Raw genomic sequence first — 18495 nt, 5'->3', positions numbered from 1 at the left:
AAGAAGCCAGAGTATCCAAAGAACGCATGCAAACTCCACAACAACTGGCCTGCTGTAAAAGTCATAACCTACATTTTACAAGAATAAGTATACATTTAATAATAACAAAAAATATATATTTGTCAGTATCACATTTAATGTGTATGGTTTGCTTAAAATAGGCTTTCCGTGTGTAGCATTTTTGGCCTGAGTGACATGAGGGTGTGCCTCCAGTTCAAAAACCTGAGGTGAGGTGGAAGGCCAGCAGAGCAGCCCCACAGGGTACTGTAATGCTGTCAGAGCCAGCAGGAGGCTTCCTTTCTAAGAAAGTCTACCTCAGTGTGGTCCAAAACCACAGTCACTGCAAGAGTGAGCTAGTACAAAGGGAGTCATTTATAACACGGGTAGCACACTGAAAACGCACATCTAGGGACGTCAAACACAGTTGTAAAAGTTTTCTGTAGATTCTTTTGTCCAAATCTGGTAGAATATATACAGGAGAGTTCTTAGGTAGTCTTTCTAGAGTCTACCTAGAATACAATACTCCTTCTGCAGTCTTCTTTTTTGTTTTAAGTGCTCCACCTAGTGGGAAAGAATGAGACAGCTTGATGTTTCCATATCAAAGTTTATTGCTGACATGCATGTAGAGATCTGATGAAGTAGAAAAATATGTTTTTATACAAACGTGTTTTCATCTGTACAATTACGCAGTTTTCTGTATTTAGATGCCCATGTCCAACCAAGCAGCTTACAACACATTTTCCCATTGGGTTTAAACTACGCCACACATCCTACACCAAGTTTCCAGTTGAAACAGTCAGCTATACATCAGTTATATACTGACAACTTTAAAACTAGGGTAAAATTAAATTTGAGAAAAAAAATATATATGTATAAAATTTTTACTTTCAGTTGGGGAGGTTGATTTTCAATTTAGATTGACCTTTTCTGAAACCCAATTATCTACAACTTGTAGTTTTACTGGCAAGTCCAAATATCATGCAATAGTCACGTGTTTTTATACAGAGTTAAAGCATGGAAATTATGAGGTTCAGTCCACAACGCAATCTACCAATACAACTCTGTAAAACACACTGAATGTGGTAAAAACCACTAGCTAGAAAGTGAAACACTGATTCAGGGGACATAACATCAACTCTTGAGTTACTAAACTGTAGATGTGTCACTGGAGATGGTGTTAAGACACTTTCCACAGTATCAATGTAAAAATCCAGTAGTAGTTATGGTGCTAAGAAAACCCCCACAGCCACTACTGAACCTATGCTACTACTACAATACTGCTGTATAACCCATGGAATTCACATTGAGGTGGGAGAAAGCCAACAGCTCTCTTTACATATTTCAGCCTCCAGATGTGGTACTTGAAGGCCAACGTGAGCAAAAGCACACATCAATCCCATGTGTTGAAGCAGAGCTGGTATCTCACTGGGGTGGAATAGATACAATGACTGGAGCAGTCATGATGGTGCATTATTTACATACTGACCAGCAAGTGTAGGGAGTTTTTTGGGGGGTAAATACAAGAAAAGGAACAAAAACAAAACAAAAACACTACAAAACAACCCCTCCTATAAAATAAGGAAAACATGCAAGTATCATTTTGTTTTCTTTAAAAAATAGAACTATGCAAAAGTCAGTCTCATTAGTGTAGCTTAAGGTGATCACAGACATTATGGCAAAATGGAAAGAGACTTAGTAATACAAAGAATGGAAACAAAATAAAAATGCTACCATTTCATGAACAGGCAGAAAAGATCAAAGTAACAGGGCTAAAGTAGAACCACTGTTGGAGCTGACGCTTAAAGCAAAGATGTGGGGTCTGCTTCACTGGTCTAAATCAATGAAACAGACCCCAAGTTAAGTGACACTGTCTGAAATGTCACTTAATTTTTTTGGGACCATCTATAATCAACGTCTGTGATGCAAGCTCCAGTGGGGACGTTTGGGAGAAAGTCTACACAAGTGAATAAAAGTATGAAATTACAAGGGGAAGTAGTAAAGATTTGAAAGTATTCAAGAGCCTAAGTTCATGCAATCAGTTTGACTATAAATAAGCCTAGAAAGCAGGTACCAATATGCAAAGGCAAGTTGCAGTGTACAAATGCCTAACAGTCACTGGTTAGTAGCTTTGCCATGGTTTGAAGAAACACTTAAGAATGCCAAGAAAACCCAGCAACTAAACTTAAAATCTGAGTCTGTATTTGAATTTTTCTATGACTTATAGTATTCATTACCAGCCAGGAGTCTACGCCATAAGATAATACAAGCATGTACAAGAGAGAGGCCTGAGAATGGCAACAGATATGTGATCATTTCCAATCTTAAAGCATTAATGTCATCCCCTAAAACATTCAGTCAAGCCCGGTTTTAGCAAAGCCTGCACTAGTTTTCACAGTGTCTGCCACTGAGGCAGGCCAGATAACAGAACACAATGATTGGAGGATAGCTTAAAGGGTCTGAGACAGTTAACAGCCCCAGACCATCATTTCGCCTGGCCCGAAAGACAACATACACTCATGGACACTGCAGACACGTCAAACATTCACATTCATACTGAAACACTTATCCCAAATCCGTCTTTATAAAGAGAAACAGGGAAGTTAAATACCTGGAAGCCATTTGATTCTGAATGAGCCTGTGGGTACCGGTTTCCTTGGCTAAAAGTACATTTAAAGTGCCCCTATTAGATTTATTTACAGGCCTTCAAAGAGGGAGAACAGGTTTACATGGTCCACACACACGCACACATGCATGAGTGTGGGGTGGGGGTGGTAAATCTCACACTGTACATTACTTGCACTGAAACCCCTTTTTTGCCCCCTTTCCTTAAGCCTGCTCATTGGTCAGTTGGCCTGACAAATGCCCGTTCTGAGTGGTAACAAACCTTTAGCCACATTTTTGCTTCTTTTCCATGAAAGCTTGGAAAAAGTATATGCAACCATCACATGCATGCCTAACTTGCGTAAAGGGGATTTTGGTCAGATGACATTGCGCTTATAGAAACTGTAGTACAGCGCAGCAGAGGCCAGAAAATGGCTTTAAAGTGACAGCTCATTTGCACACAGGGGTTGTGTTTGTGCCACCATTTATACTCAGTCCATTTTGTGGCAACAGAAACATGTTCACATGACAACATGTTTACTGGGAAATCAGCTGCATTAAAATACAGTTTAGTGTGACCAGAGTGTAAGAGAAGAAAATGGATAGTACAGTTAGCCGGGCACCATGCCAACACCAAACACAAACGGCTTCCTAACCGTTATGGGTGTGTGAACATTAAAAAGAAAAGTTCATATTTCTGCAGATGCTGGGAGTAGACAAAGAAAGCAGTTTTCACGCTTGCAGCGAACAACTGAACTTTTGTTGTGCTTTGCTTATAGCTGTGACATTTTAGTTAGCAGGAGCGACTCTGGCAAGGAAGTAATGACTGAGGCAGCTGGCTGCGTCTGCGTGTAGCTGAGACAGCTGCTCGACCTTTGAGGTCATGCCAAACCTTTGCCACAATGCCAGTGTGTTACATAGTAATGCAGATGAGGGGGGAAAGGGGAATATACGCAAGGAGTTTCAGGCATTTCATCAGCACCATTTTCCACAGTTGAGAATAATTCCACTTGAACTGCACTTGGCTCCAACTTTTCAGACATTTCACATGTATGGAAATAGTCATGCAAGACTAAAAAGACAGGGAAACCTACAAAGGGTAATAGGGGCACTTTAAGGCAAGATTTTTGGCAATAGAAACAAGACAGTGCCTGATCGTCACTATACTGGCACTGTGGAAGCGTTATCAATATGCCTTGGCAGGGAGGAGCCAACAGTTTTTCCCCCATTCAGTTCTTGGCATTGTAACTTCCAGGTACCTCACACTAGCTGCCTAGATGCTAAAAATAGATTTCCACAGGGATGAGCAAAAGCGGGAGACAATGCATTCTGCAAATACCAAAGGATGCTTGCACATACTTTGATCTTCAGTTCTTTCTTCAACGCAAATATAGGGATAAATGCTACTTAATTATGATTTAAAAAAGCTTATTTGAATTTTTCGAAACCACTGACAAGGTTTCGAAGCATTATCACTGACAGAAAACATTAATGCTATGTCACTGGTGGCATCAAGATTCAATTGTTACAATCCCTTGTCTCAGAACAGTGAGCATGGTTTACCAACAGAAGAGAGACAGAGAGGTAGATTGATTTGAAGTCAGAGTTACAGACAGGAACTTTACAGGAAAACAGACGGAGAGGAAGGAGTGAGGGAAGGAGGTTGGAATGGAGGTATACAGAAGTGACATCTGTGATCAAGTGATCCGACTTGAGGCAATACCATTACCACTAGGAAGAAAGGGGGTTGCTACATGATTCTGGTCCCGTATTGCTCAGGGGATCCAGAATTGGTTGGGAGAGGAAGTGTTACAGTAGGGCAACCTCAACGGAGGAGGAACACAGGGTTGATAGTTTCTTCAACACTCCAGGCAGAGCCTTGTGTTGGGGCCATGTGAGACTATGCAATCACGTTTGCTGCACAGTGAGATCTGACTGTGGGCAACTTGAAGACAGGAACCTTTGGTTCAGATCTTCCTGCAGGCCTTGCCATGTTTCACAAGAGGATTCAGACAGGGGGAGTGAAGTTCTGGGTTGGCAGTTTGTTCTGGTACCCACTTTCTATCTGTTCCACCTAGACTGCCAAAACCCCACCTACATACAAGGCCGTCTGTACATCAGCTCAGGCCTCCTGTATGCAAGTTCAGTTTTGTGGGTGAGCGGAGTGAAGGGAATTGGTTTATGCCAGTCCTCTCTGGAGTCTGCAGGTTTCTTTACTTCCTGGGAGGCCAGAGTCTGGAATAGGTCATTGAGGGATTACTTCCGCAGAAAACGTTGTGCCAAGATGGCAGCATCTAGTGGGCTGACAGGCTGGGCATCGTGTCCAAGACGCCTTACAGGTGGGATGCTGCCAAACTGACGGTTTGTGAGAAAGCTCTTGGCTTCATGGATAGTGTTCTTCTCTTCAGCTAGCAGCAACTGCTGCCGCATGTAGTTCTCAAACTCGTACTGCGAAGACTCTTCTATCACCTTGGCCTGAGGAAAGAAAGCATCCAGTTCAATATGCTGCAGTTACTGTGGTAGCAAAAAGTCAACATTGTGTAAAGAGATCTTTTTTGCAACTAAAATTTAATATTCAACTCATTTCGATAGTTGCATTTGCTAGCATCAAGGATGCTCACAGTTGTCTGTGTCCACACTGGAAGTGATTCGTCATTTTTGGTGTCACGCAAATTCCCTACGGTCTAAGGCTGAAATTTTTGTCACGACCCACTTTCAGTATGTAGTTCTTGCTCCATATGTATCCTTTAAGCCTAAATGTAATTTTCCTCCAAGATCTTACCTCTTGTTCCGGGTGATTGACCTGATCATCAATATCCGGAACCACCTGCAAAGGGCCACTCATTGCTGAAACTGACTGCCTGTGATTAAACATAACACATTAATAGTTAGGAACTGTGTCTGCACATGGCTTATAGCCAATACCAGGAAATGTGCAAATAAAGCAGTGCAATTCAAAAAATTTTTTAGTTTCTCTGCAAACAAAATGCAAAACATCTGATTCACTCAAACATCCAGCAGGTGGCACAATTACCATGAGGCAATGATGGCGCTGAGTGACTCCAGCACCTCTGCTGCAGTCAGCCTTTCCTGAGGGTCCAGCACCAGTAGCTTTCGGATGAGGCACACCGTGTTCTCTGACACACGGCCGTCCCTATAAATGGTGGTGTAAGGGAAAAGGACAAGATTTTTTTTAAAGCAAAAAACCAAAACAAAAGTGGAACATTTACAAGGTCAGGTTTTAAATAAATATCAAAATGCAGTCGAGAGCAAATGCATTTAAATCCATGATTTTACTGCAGTACAGCAAAAGCGTCTAATGCAAGATTGTATCAGAACAGATTTGAATCAAAGAATAATAGAGCAAAATGTCATTTTAATGTGATCACTTTAATTAAATCTCTAAAGATAAATGCTCACTCTGGGATGGAGTACTCGGCAGCCTTGATCTTGCGGAAGAGTTCTTGAGGCATGCTGTCATAAAAGGGGAACTGGCCATACAGCATTGTGAATAAAACAACACCAAGCGCCCACATGTCACTAGGTTTTCCACGATATGGTCGACCTGGAAGCAGGAAGGAGGGGATAAAGGTCTATTTAGCATGCATGACAAACAGAAAACAGGTTGACATTTGGTGCAATGTGAGTTTTTGGCCTGTGAGGAGGACCCAACCCTTCAGCAAGTTAAATTCCCGTCAAATCACGAGGTTTAATGATTAACAATATAAGCAAACACTCCACATCTGTTATACTTCAAAGAAATTTCCAATAGAAGCGCCTTAAAAAAACAAAACAAAAAACACTCAAATGTTTTAAAAGCCAGACAAGACATTAAATCAGAAGAACACCAATGAGGAGCTGATGCTGGCGAGGGTGGAGTGTCATGGCTGTGCATGACCATAGGCAGTGTTGTTGTTAGAGCCAGGGAGTCGGCAGCAACAGCAGCAGGCAATTATGTTAAAGCTTGTGACACACAGGCAGGGGATGGGAGGGGAAAGGGTAGATGGGAGTAGTTTCCCTCTAGTGAGTCATCACTGTATGAGTCACTGAAGCTCTGTTTAATTGTGTGCCTGTCACGTTATGCTGATATACACGCTGGGGTTTTTATCTACAGTTTGACTGGTTGGACATGAAAGAACTGCGCTTGAAATTATACTTCTCTTGTTTTCTGTCCTAGAGTTTGCATTGGAAATCAGTAATTAAAGTTCTTTTTGAAGACAGTGCTCGAGGAATTGGCGTTAATAGTGGCACTTGGGTGTGCAATTTTAACAGAAGCACCATCAAGCTGGGGAAAAAGGAAAAAGCAAAAGCAAAAAAAAAAAAAAAAAAAAAAAAAAAAAAAAGCAGGGCAACAAGAGTAAAGCAGCAGCTTCCCCTTGCAGATGCATACCATACAGCAGTAGGATGCAACATCACTGCGATTACTCAAATAAAAGCAAAAAAGGCTATTTCTTGCTTTTGCCAGTCCAGGATTGCAACATACCTCTGGGTTGCTTAATAACCGGAAAATCCAACACAAGACCTGACTGCTAAGCATTATGAAACCAAAAACAACCAACAACACAAAAACAAAGTTCCTCTCTGGCTTCAGAGAAGGAATCACGACTCCATAATTTTACCCAGAAATTTCTAGTCTGTATTTGGAGGGAGGAGGGAAAAAAGGAAAACAAACAAAAAACCAACAAACAGACCAAAAAACCCTATACACTTGTTTCACCCGCACTAAGCAAACCCATTTCACTTCTGATAGTTTGTACAATGGGTCAAAGAACAAAAAAAAGCCATGCCTGAAACCCTCACTCACCACTTAGTACATCAGGACTGATGTAAGCTGGACTTCCTCTCTGGTCTTTCAGAAGGTCATCCTCACTCACCAGGTGCTTTCCCAGGCAGAAGTTTGTGATGGTGATTCGATGAGTCCTGTGAGGACATGCAAAACAAACTTGTTAATGCTTTCAAACGGTGAACACAATATTCCCATTGATAGGGTTCCTTTTATGTTCTCAACTTCAGTCAACAATCTTGCTCAAAACACAGTTCAGACTTAACACAACACATTCAGTTGACAGAATAAAGACTTGTCTTGACCCTAAGGCTTGATTTAAAAAAAGTTAAAACAACAAATGATAAAGTTGGCTTCAAGCTCTGCAAAAGTTGTTGAAAGCTTTTACATGCTGCATTGACATCTTAACAAAAAAAACTTTATGCTCAGAGCAACAGGGCTTATTAACTGCAGAACACTTTGAGATTTGGCTACTGTTTGTCTTTGATGCAATTTTGAAAACATGCATAAAGCTAATACAAATAAGCACCAATGGTATGGTGTTAATTATTGGCCTACAGCCTTAATGAGAACAATATCAGTCCAGATACAGTGGTGCTTCAAAAAAAAAAAAAATCATTCAAATATGACTTGTAAAAAGAGTAACTTTGTTTCCCTGGTAGTACTAGGATTTCTCCAATGAGACTTGGATTCAGTGCAGTTAATTTTGTCATGAGCAAACTGAGGGACTGTGCACCATGTTCCTTTAGCAGAGAGGGAAGGGAAAAAGAAAAAAAAAAAGCCAAGCTGCACTTTGACAAACATGAGTCAACCTGTGGTTTAGAATAATTGTTTCGATGACTAAGCCTGCATGGTGATGGGCTGTTAAATGAATATATAAAGCTCAAGTTTAAAATATGTACACAAACAACTTCAAACCCACACGATCACTCCCAGGGCTAACACGGTAAGGGGGGGGGCACTCACACACAAAAGCAGCCATCGTGTACTAGCTTGGGTCCTTTGGATCATGCACTTCACCCACATCCGCTTTCTAAAAAGCCTAAGGTCAACAGCTTCCCCTATTCTCTCTCACTTTCACACCCTGCCTCATTTTTCATTCACTATTCCCATTACAGCATCTGAAGACAATTCTGGCTAAACGCTGACTAAAATCCTCCAATCTCAATCTTCCCATGAAATAGTCGCAATTTAATTTTCAGAATTTTATGTTATCAATACCCTTTAACAGCTTTTGTAATTCAAGTCACTGTAACCGCACAGCAGCCTTGTGATCTGCACAAGGATAGGCCAAAGGAACAGAGGGCAATGCTTCAAGGACCCTCAACATAAAAGCTTCCTTCATGGAGAGATCTGTCCTTTTGTCTGTGTGCATCACGACACAGGCTTCTATTCTTGCACCGGAGATTGGGTAAATGAAATTGCATGTTTGCTTCGTGAGGCAAGGGTCCCTGAGGACACAAGAGAGACCACATCATCTCTGCTTCCTGGTCATGTGACCCAGGGTAAGTCAGGAAACCAGAAACCTAAATAACTCCCATGACTTCTCCTTCCCCACAATGTTCTGATCATAATACACCAGCTGACGAGAAGAGAGGTTAAACGCTGGGCAACTTTTTCAGAGACTTTCGTTTCACAGATTATGGGAACCACTGATTTGAATGGTCTTACCAAGTTCCAGGTTTTTGTGTAACAAATGTTTTCAATGCAAAAGCCACTACATGTCCAATACAACTCCATTTTAATTTTATTATATCAATTACAGTAGGAGTTTGTCAGCTTTTACAGAATTAAAAAAAAAAAAAAACACATTTATGTAGTTCATATCCACATACGCCTATGGATTCTAAAATTAGGAATTCCTATAGTTCTAAATATAGTGACCCTGAACACGGATTCATAATATACTGTTAACAGCTGGCACTGAAATCTCACACTGACATTACAGTCATACACATTCAGGGTGGGGTCATGAGGAAACATGTCAACCGACAAGTATGATGCACTTGTATGCTATGAAGTCTATTGTTTGTAAATACGAGTGGTGACTCTACTGCAAAGAGGAAAAAAGCCAACCTACAGGTAGAAATAAAAACATTAACCTAAAATAGGGAAAAAATGATGGACAAAAAAAAATGATATAACAAAAGGGCATAGATCAGACAATAGATGCAGAAAAGGGATTGTAGTGTAAATAATGAAATAAATGATGACTGTGTGCAGTACATGGTGGTGTGAGTCAGCTCTGAGCTATGGGCCTTTGGCAGGCCTCTCCTTTGTCTCCAGCTGGGACGGAGTGTTCCACTCGTCTGCTCCTCTCCCCACCACCCTCCTCCCCTGGTCTAAACATCGTTTCATCACTACTACTGCAGGTTGTTATGGGTGCTGATGCAGTAGATGAAAAAGTGTGCAATAAAGCAGATAAACCAAGTACATGACATCTCAATACAAGTAGCTGCAGATCATGGCAGAACAATACTGTGTCAGCTTTAGTCATTCAGTCCTTCATTAAAAGGGGTTTCGTGTCCTCTTCATCTTTAACTTTTTTCTGACACAACTTTATGCATCTTTAACATTTTGCAATTCTCTAAAATCTAAAAATAGCACTTCCGTTGTGGGGGGCGGGGGCAGTTTTACCCCTCAATACACTTTCCTTTACTCATTCTAAATACAGTTGAATGGTTTACAGATGAGTAGTTTTCCCATTCTGCATAGCAAATCTGACCTGAGGTGCACCTATGGTTCTGCACGCTACATAACAATGCCCCATTTCCTACCAGTGCCCAGTTTGCCTTTTATTTTTAAGAAAGGGAAAAAAAAATACAAATAGAAATCCAGCAATAGGAAGTCACACACATGGGTGAAGTGTTAAGCACAAAAGAGTGAGGCTTTCGTTTCCTGATACTGATGTTGCCCTTAATCTAAGAACACGACCTCTGGTTGTACTGATGTTCAGATATACACTGGAAGCAGGTTGCTGGAGCCAGTTTAGACCTAATGCACATGTGAGCTGAGAGAATGAAGCCTGGCACACTAAAGTAACTCACCCACTATAATGGGAGGAATTACTGGCCAACTAACATACTGTGCTGAAATAAAAGCTGCACATCTTACCGCTTGTTCAGCACCATATTTCCCAGCTTGAGGTCTCTGTGAACAATGTTTTTCTGCAAGCAGGAAAAAGTAGGGGGAAAAAGGGTTATGTTGTGCTTTGTGAATCATTGGTATCACAACAATCTGTTCTAGGAGTGGCACAGGAGCATGGGAAATGAGTAATCAGAAATGATGATAGAAGGGGAAAAAAAAAAAAAGCAATTTCTAAACAGTTGACAAAACATTGCAGTATCCAAACTGTTTGCTCAGAAAATTGCACAATCATAGTTTCATTTAGACACACTGGAGTGGTGCAACGGGAAATATGCTTTAGAATGCTAGCTTTTCTTCGACGAGTCGAGCACAATCCATTTAGATTTACCTTGTGAAGAGCCTCCACCACACGCACCACATCATAGAAGATGACAATGGCTTCCCGCTCACTCAAGCGCTTCTCCTTTATGACGTAATGCTGGAGATTTATTAGATCTGCCGTCTTGTCACTGAAGTCATGTGCACACAAGCAGTCCAGCACGAGGCAGAGCCGCTTTTTCATCTTGCGCATTTTGTTAGCATCTGTGTCCTCCACAATCTCATAGGCTCGATCCTGGAGAATAAAAGGGTAATGCGTTTTATATGCAGCATATCCAGTCAAAAAGGGGTGACAAAACCACATGCAAACAAAAGGGCTCTCTGCTATCAGCTGATCAAATAGATTTAACAGATTGATTGGACATAAAGATTGCAGGGCAGGAGCCATTAACAGCCTGCCCGTATCCAAGATAAAGACAACATCTACCCTGAAACACTGGGTGCTATAGACCAGCATAGGTGACTCCCGTCTTCCAGTACCACCTAGCAGAGACACCACTTTATTGATTTTTGTATCAGATTGTCTTTGTTTTTTTAGATTCAGTCAGCACCTCTTAAACAGTACATTAAACCCAGCCTCTCACAGCACAGATGCACTATAATAATCCAATCAATATCGCAAGCCTAAATGAATCAGAGTGCATGGCTCAATGGAGCTATTCTGAGAACACAGGCAGAATGAAAGAGACAGGATGTGAAAGAGAGACAAGGGGAAACAGAGAAAGAGATTTAACAATAACAAAGTTAGGAGGATGCCAACGGGAAGACAGGTGAAAAGGTGGGTGGGCGGTGGGGGTCATTATGAATAAATGTAACTGTAAAGAGAAGATGACTGCAGATAAATATAGTTTCAATGGCTCTCCCACTTCTCTTTTGAAACCACTTGGATAAGAGAATAACAGCAGCTGGCTGACAAGCTTACTGCTGCCACTGAGCTGATAAGTGCATGCCGTTACTTGTACTTGCATAATGAAACCATATTCTAAAATGAATAGAAAGTGATAGAAACCTCTCCACATATAGAATGCCTGCCCACCGAGTGCTGAGTAATGCACAGCTTGTGAGTTTCTAGGCCAGTGCAATGTTTAAAATAACATTTTGGCAGAAAGTTCATGTTTTGGATATTAGACACTTCTTTGCCAGCCAAACAAACTTCACTGTAGATAAATCAATAAAGCGTTTTAAATTCTTAGACCTCTTTACAATGAGGACAAATTCAGCCATAACTGGATGCCAAATAAGGACCAATCAATAAGTGGTTCAAAATAGATGACACAGGTTGATGCCGTTAGCATATCATCTTATTTGCCCAGCAGCAGATGGCAGTTAAAGCAAATATTGACTGAAAAAAGAAAACAAAACAAACAAAAAAACCCTTTATATTCCTAACATTAACTAAGAAACATTTTATCCCTCCACACTCACAAAAGTAAAACAAAAAAGCAACTCAACTCAAGTCTCAGCCTACCTGAAAGAGGCCATGGTGGTGGACCACACCATCTTGGTTGTGCAGCAGGGAAAGAAGTGAGTATTCTGTGTGCAGCAGCATCTTCCCCTGCCTCTCCTCTTGGGTCTCTTTAGCAGAGTCTACTCGTTCCTCCAGCGTCAAAATCTGCAGTAACCACACAGAGCAGACATTAGGCCCCAAGACGAGAGTTTATAAAAGCCCCTTTTCCATTAGCATTTACTTGGATCAACCCGACAGGTTTTTCCATTCGATTCCAGTAGCACCCAATGTGGGTGGTTGTCATTATAGCAACACAGCCAAGTGTCCTGTGACGCTATGCGATACCAACGTTACAAGAAAGATGGACGTCGAAGCAAAGCTATATCTGCTGCTTGGTCTGTGGCTTTTCGTCAGACTCTAGGATCATGGCAATGGTTTTTTGTAACCTTTTCCCAGATTTCCAGGTTTAAAAAGGCAGTTGTGATTTTCGTGCACGAGACGTTCTCATGACTCATCAAGTGACGCCACTGATCAGCCAATCGGTGACGGAGTCAGATTTTTTTTTTTTTTTTTTTTTTTTTCACCTGCTCTGATCACTTTGGCGCCCTGGCCGAGCAGGTACTACTTTAGTACCTGGTACTATGACATAATGGAAAACCTTGAAAACCATGGCAAGTGATCCGAGTACATACTAATGGAAAAGGGGCTAAAGGCACAGGTAGCGTCCCCACCTCCCCCCAAAAAAGGCGCACTTTAATCGCTTACTCTTAAGTCCTAAAACAAAACATTTAACGACTTAAGTCACCAAGTTCTGGAGTAAACAGGGTAGAGCTGGACTCAAGTCAATAAAGTAAACAAGCTCTGTGTGTGTCATACGAATGACGGAGGGTTGTGAGGTTTAAAAGTTGACATTACAGGTGGCGCAAACCCTCATTCCCCTCAACTGTAAAGCTCCCCACTTGTTTAACAAACATTGAACAGTCCGAGTAAACTGACTGCTAGACTTAAACAGGGCAATAAAACGAACAACAACAAAAAGAAGGTCAAGAGTTCAGGTGTCTACAGGTGACGTAGCTTTGTTTTGAACAAGATGCCCAAATCTTAACTGAGCCATATGTTTATAAGAAACTCAAAACACCACAAAACAACAAACATTTCTACCCAGACAGACTTACTTTGAGTTGATAGAAGTCATCGGTGCCGTCTTTTCTGGCCAGACACTGCACTATGCTCGGCACTGGTGAGTTGCCCAGGCGAGGCCCTGCAAGGACACGAAAGGGAACAGCTGCATGACCAAAAGGCAGGCTACACGCTGGAGTGTGTGCCCTCACTGCCACTCATTAAAGGCTGCATTTACCCATTAACACCTCAAGTGTAATGTTTTCTTTGGAAGTCTGTATTGCAAAGCGTGGAGGAGTTGTGTCGAATGGGAAAGAAATGAATTTTCCAATGGGAGGAAATAAAGTTGCTCAAACAGACTAAGACCTTTCTAGTCAATGTCATGACGAGCCGCAAAAATTCTTTAAATTCTTGTCTTAGGCCCTTCATACACAGACAGACACCTCCCCCCAATTTCCTGTATTCATGTGGAGCATATTTACAATGCAGACTAGGTGAAATTTCATCCAACCAAACATTTCAACCTTTTTCAGAACTGAGCAAACACTAGTAGTGTCCTTACCAAGAATGAAGGGCCCAGCTCTCTTGGCATTACTACCGGATATCCCGGGACACTGCAGCTTGCTGGCTCTGCCTGATGTCTCACCAGCCCCCCTCTCCGACGAGCGCCGCTTAGACATACTGGAGCTCTACAGGGGAATAAATCTGATTAGTACATGAGATAAAGACAGTCAAGTTAAAGGGAAAGTGCATGCATCTGACTGAAAAAACAAAAAAACAAAAAACCCCACACAAATGAACAGATGTCAAGTACTATTCATCTATAAACAAGTCTGTATTTTTATAACTAGTGACACATGTTTAAAGTATATACTACAGACTTAGCAATAGCTTTGCAGACTCTGGTAGAAAGAACAATGGGGGGGGGGGGCTTTGTAGCACCTCCATCTTTAAATATTCCACACTCCGTTACCGACACCTCAGTGTCAATGCGAGGCCATTACAGCACCATTCAGACTAATAGCTGCTCGTGGCAAGGGTAACACCTCAGATTCAATCTCCAACAGCCTATGTTAATGTGCCAAGATCTGCAATTTAAACAGCTAGCACTTTCACATAAATTACAGCCACTTGCACAAGACTGTTTAAAACGGAAGCTTTTCCGATTAATACTTTAATCTTTAGCTTTTCCTGCTGCAGTGGACTTGATTCAGAAAATCCTTCAGCTCTAAATCTGTTGTACAGCCAGGACTATCTGAACGGACATATTATAACTACAGGCCAAAAAAAAAAAGAAAAAAAAAAAAAGTGTCCTGATAGGAACTTTATTCAGATGCCAGAAAAAACAGAGACAGTGTGACACATCATTGCACAAACTACATTAACTGACACAGCAGATCTGATCTGCCTCCCAGAATTTAGAGAGCAAGAGGTATGCAGCATGTTTTGTTTACTGATACCGAGTTCCTGTGTAATGAAACCCCATCCATTTCCCATAACAGGGAAGTAGTGCCCTGAACCGAGAGGAATGATTCACCCAGCTGTCGTCCAGAGAGCCTTAAAAGTCGAGGCGATGACACCGATAAGAGTCTGCACAAGCCTCTGGCAGGTGCAGCTTAGAGATAGAAAAGCTCACACAAAATGTCCACATACAAGTGATATATCTGAGTGTGGCATCTCTACGTTAAACGTCACTGATAAGTAGTATGCATATTTGAGCCACAGCAGAGATTCCTACACACAAAAACATTATATTACACAACATCTTTTAAAGTTTAAACGAGACCCAAAAAGCTTTATATCTCAATCTTGCATCCCACAAACTCCAGAAAATTCTCTTTAATGAATGTGCCCATCTTCCTGTTTCAAAACTAATCGTGCACCACTGCCAGTTGGTGATTTTTTTGGGCAGAGAGGAGGCAGGACAGTTGGCAGTCAGTAGAGCTGGTATGAATTCTCACTTCCATGAGGCTTTTTGTGATCCCAGACAGCAGACAGTGTCATCATCATGTCTCTCGCCCATCTGTCTCCATCTCCACTAGTCATCACCCACTGAGTCTGATGAGCTGAGGTTTTCTGACTGCATTTATGGCACAAGCCAGAGTGACACCAAGTCATGCTGCCAGTAGTAAGAAAGCATCTTACACTAGAGGACACAAAGCAACAGATAATCAGGCGTTACAATTTATGAGACTTGCGGGCAGGAAATTAATTTTTCAGGCAGCCACCAAAGAAGCTGACAGAACGAACAGTGTACACAGGGCTTCCAGTGTTTCCAGAAAATAAATTAAATTGTGGATGGGTGCTGAAGTTAAATAAGTACATGGAGCAACTCTCTCTTCCAACCGAATAAGCCGAAACGCTTATGCACCTTGAACTACAACACTAAAATGACTCATAGGCAGATACCACACACCACACACAAATGAACCCAAAGCTATTCATGTACTTACTAAAAACTAGCTGCAGTGCTGTGGAGCCAACCTGAGAGACATCAAAGAAAGCAAAGGTCAATTTAACCAACTTATCCACACTGACCTAAATTACTTCAGCATGATGACAACACACGGCTCGTTTTCTGACACTGCTGTGTCTCTCTGCACAGCCTATGATCTAGTAAGCAAGGCTGCCTCTGCCTGTATCAGAGGGAGGACAAGAACAGATAAAGCCTCTGAATCATATCACACAAAAGGAGGAGAGACACGCTGCCAGTGCCCACGAGAAATGTGGGCTCCTTAAATAGTATCAGAACAAAACAACCACGTAGGTGTCTCAAGATCCACCCACCCAGACTCCAAGCCACTCGTCTGGCCTGCAAGAAAAGCTGAACTGCAACAGCAAGGTAGTACAGAGATGGAGAAAAAGCAAAACGGCACTTAAGTAGTAAACATTACAAAGTAAAACCGTGCAGAAAGGTATGCTATAAGTCAACGTATCCACAGATGCAAAGCCAGCTACAGACCGAGTAACTCCAAGGTCAGATCTCCAGTCCTTATGCTTAAATGCAATGCTACTTATATCCGTTCACACGCTGTCCCTGCTCCTAGCTGCAGCCGACTAGATTCTGGCAAAAACAACGCCCTTGACCATACACCAACGACGTGGACACAAGGTCACATTGCAAATCACCTGACGAAAATAACTACAAACACACACACACACACACACACACACACACGCAGACTGCCACACGTCGTTTGGTGCCATTTTGCAACCACAAGGTCTGGACTGGACACCGTTCAGTCCTGGCAGCAAGCACTGTAAACGAGACGGGTCGTAGAGTAAAGCGCTGACGTTATGCTTTGCAACTTGGACAAATTCACTCTACAGGCAGCTCAGTACTCCAGCAGCCAGACGCTGATGTCTGGCTCTTCTATAGATCTCTCTGAACAAAAACTACCTGAACGATCTCAGACGTTTAGGTACACGCATCTACACCAGACTGCAAAGCGCGAATAAATGAACGCTTGATTGTGGCAATTGCTAAACACCACAAGGCACGTTATTTTTACATTGTACACTTATCGACAGGGACATAAAACCAATCTTAGGCACGCATACAAACTTAGTACGGTAGCGAATATGACCGATTTACTCGGCTAAATACGGATCTACCGGCCACACAAAGGGGGCACACAGCACAACAAGGAGTTAGTCTTTCGGTGACAACTACACTGAGCAGTTGTTAGCTGAAATACGGCTGCTTTACGTGTCTTCTCGCGTACCCGAGAGGTTTAAATATGGTTGCTCCTGGCGAGCGATGTGAGCTAACGCCAAGCTCGAGGCTACAGAGCAGCCGGGAGGCCATTTAAACAAAGTAGGTAACATTACAGCTGGCTAGCCGTGCCAGAAAGCTAGATAGCAACGTAGTCACCAGCTCACTCACCTCGAGCCTAAACCGCCGGGTTAAATCTGCGTCGCCTCCTTAAAACATGGACATTTCTTCGGTGAACGCTGTGGTAGATGTGAGGCGCTTCTCGCTTTAAACAGCAGACACCACAGAGGTTTGCTTTCGGCTTATTTAGCCTCTATTACCGAAATGAGCAATTAAGGAAAAGCCTCCGCTCTTCGCTGATCGCATCTTTCCACAGCGACAGCGCCACCTGACAACGGAAATGACGCACACAATTTATTTGATTGACAGCCGCGCTCGACCAATGCAGACAGTTTTTTCAGAGCCCTTTCAGAGTGATGATGAAATTCTATGCAAATAGGAGAAGTTTAGCTACAAGACTGTCTGCCAGACAGTCTAAGATTTGATTAAAGTTCTTTCAAGCATTTAAAAAAATATTATCTTTGCATGATAAAAGTTGCAAAGTGAAAATTATTACATAAGAGTTGAAGAGGCTTATTGTAAATCATACTGAAGGATGTTGCTTGCAATGTCCTGTTTTGCTGGCAACTTAATTACAGATAAATATGATAAATCATAGGTTTATTCCTTGTTTATTTGAGCAAGATTGTACTCACAATGAAGAGGAATTAATAGGGGTGAAGCTTTTACATTAAACAACTTGTATTTGTTAAATCTTCCATTAAAGGGAATTCCGTATAATTTATCATTTTACATTAAACACAGCAGTCTTTAACTTTACTCACTGACTTTACTTTTCGTTTAACTGTTTCGTGCACAATTACGTAATGGGATCTCTGAATTGTTGCTTCCTGAGGCTTTACCTTGCAGATTCTCTTTAATGACCTACATAGTACACTTAATTTAGGTTAACCATATGACTCAGTGAAACTGTGTATCACTGAATTCATTCAGATCTTCATCTGATAAATACATAAAATATTTACGATATCCGGTCCCTCTCCTCCAGATCAATTTGGAGAAGTGTCTTCTTGACAAGGGCTCTCTGTGTTATTCAGCAAACAGCCAACCAGTAGAGCCCACTCAAAAGTAAAAGTCTTAGTCATTTACTCAGTAAAAACACTCTTGAATGACAGTGGCATTTAGGAGAGCCCACCTATCCCAATTTAGACTTACCTTAACCTTAAATTCCACCCACGTGTACCAGTTTCAAACCAGTGGGAAGATGTGACAGACACAGAGAGGGCAACCTAAATATCAGATCCC

The 18495-nt window shown here is 41.8% G+C and overlaps 1 protein-coding gene across 4 annotated transcripts; it reads right to left on the bottom strand.

Annotated features, from left to right (window-relative positions):
* Window positions 1-584: 584 nt before the first annotated feature.
* stk40 (serine/threonine kinase 40) lies at window positions 585-17538 on the bottom strand. Of its 4 annotated transcripts, XM_005455292.2 has the most exons (13): window positions 17302-17538; window positions 15869-15899; window positions 15377-15561; window positions 13978-14104; window positions 13472-13557; window positions 12318-12461; window positions 10860-11084; window positions 10499-10551; window positions 7406-7521; window positions 6022-6166; window positions 5636-5755; window positions 5384-5462; window positions 585-5076 (listed from the first exon to the last, which is right to left on the bottom strand). In XM_005455292.2, the coding sequence occupies exons 3-13, from the start codon at window positions 15380-15382 to the stop codon at window positions 4858-4860; spliced, it is 1320 nt and encodes a 439-aa protein (XP_005455349.1). In that variant the 5' UTR covers window positions 15383-15561; window positions 15869-15899; window positions 17302-17538; the 3' UTR covers window positions 585-4857. The 4 variants fall into 4 exon arrangements, with proteins under 4 accessions (XP_005455349.1, XP_005455351.1, XP_019220365.1 ...); XM_005455294.2 differs by lacking the exon at window positions 15377-15561 and having other exon boundaries at window positions 4858-5076; XM_019364820.1 differs by lacking the exon at window positions 15869-15899 and having other exon boundaries at window positions 4858-5076.
* Window positions 17539-18495: the final 957 nt, after the last annotated feature.

The sequence above is a fragment of the Oreochromis niloticus genome, linkage group LG11, assembly GCF_001858045.2.
Source record: "Oreochromis niloticus isolate F11D_XX linkage group LG11, O_niloticus_UMD_NMBU, whole genome shotgun sequence".
Taxonomy (NCBI): Eukaryota; Metazoa; Chordata; class Actinopteri; order Cichliformes; family Cichlidae; genus Oreochromis; species Oreochromis niloticus.
This window is presented reverse-complemented; position numbering and strand designations above follow the sequence as displayed.

Bases quoted from the DNA above. Each gene is read 5' to 3' on its own strand.
- stk40 (XM_005455292.2), bottom strand. The intron at 11,085-12,317 runs GTAGGCTGAGAC...TTTATTCTCCAG, and splicing joins ACCACCATGGCCTCTTTCAG to GATCGAGCCTATGAGATTGT. The intron at 6,167-7,405 runs GTGAGTGAGGGT...TCCTGCTTCCAG, and splicing joins CAGTCCTGATGTACTAAGTG to GTCGACCATATCGTGGAAAA.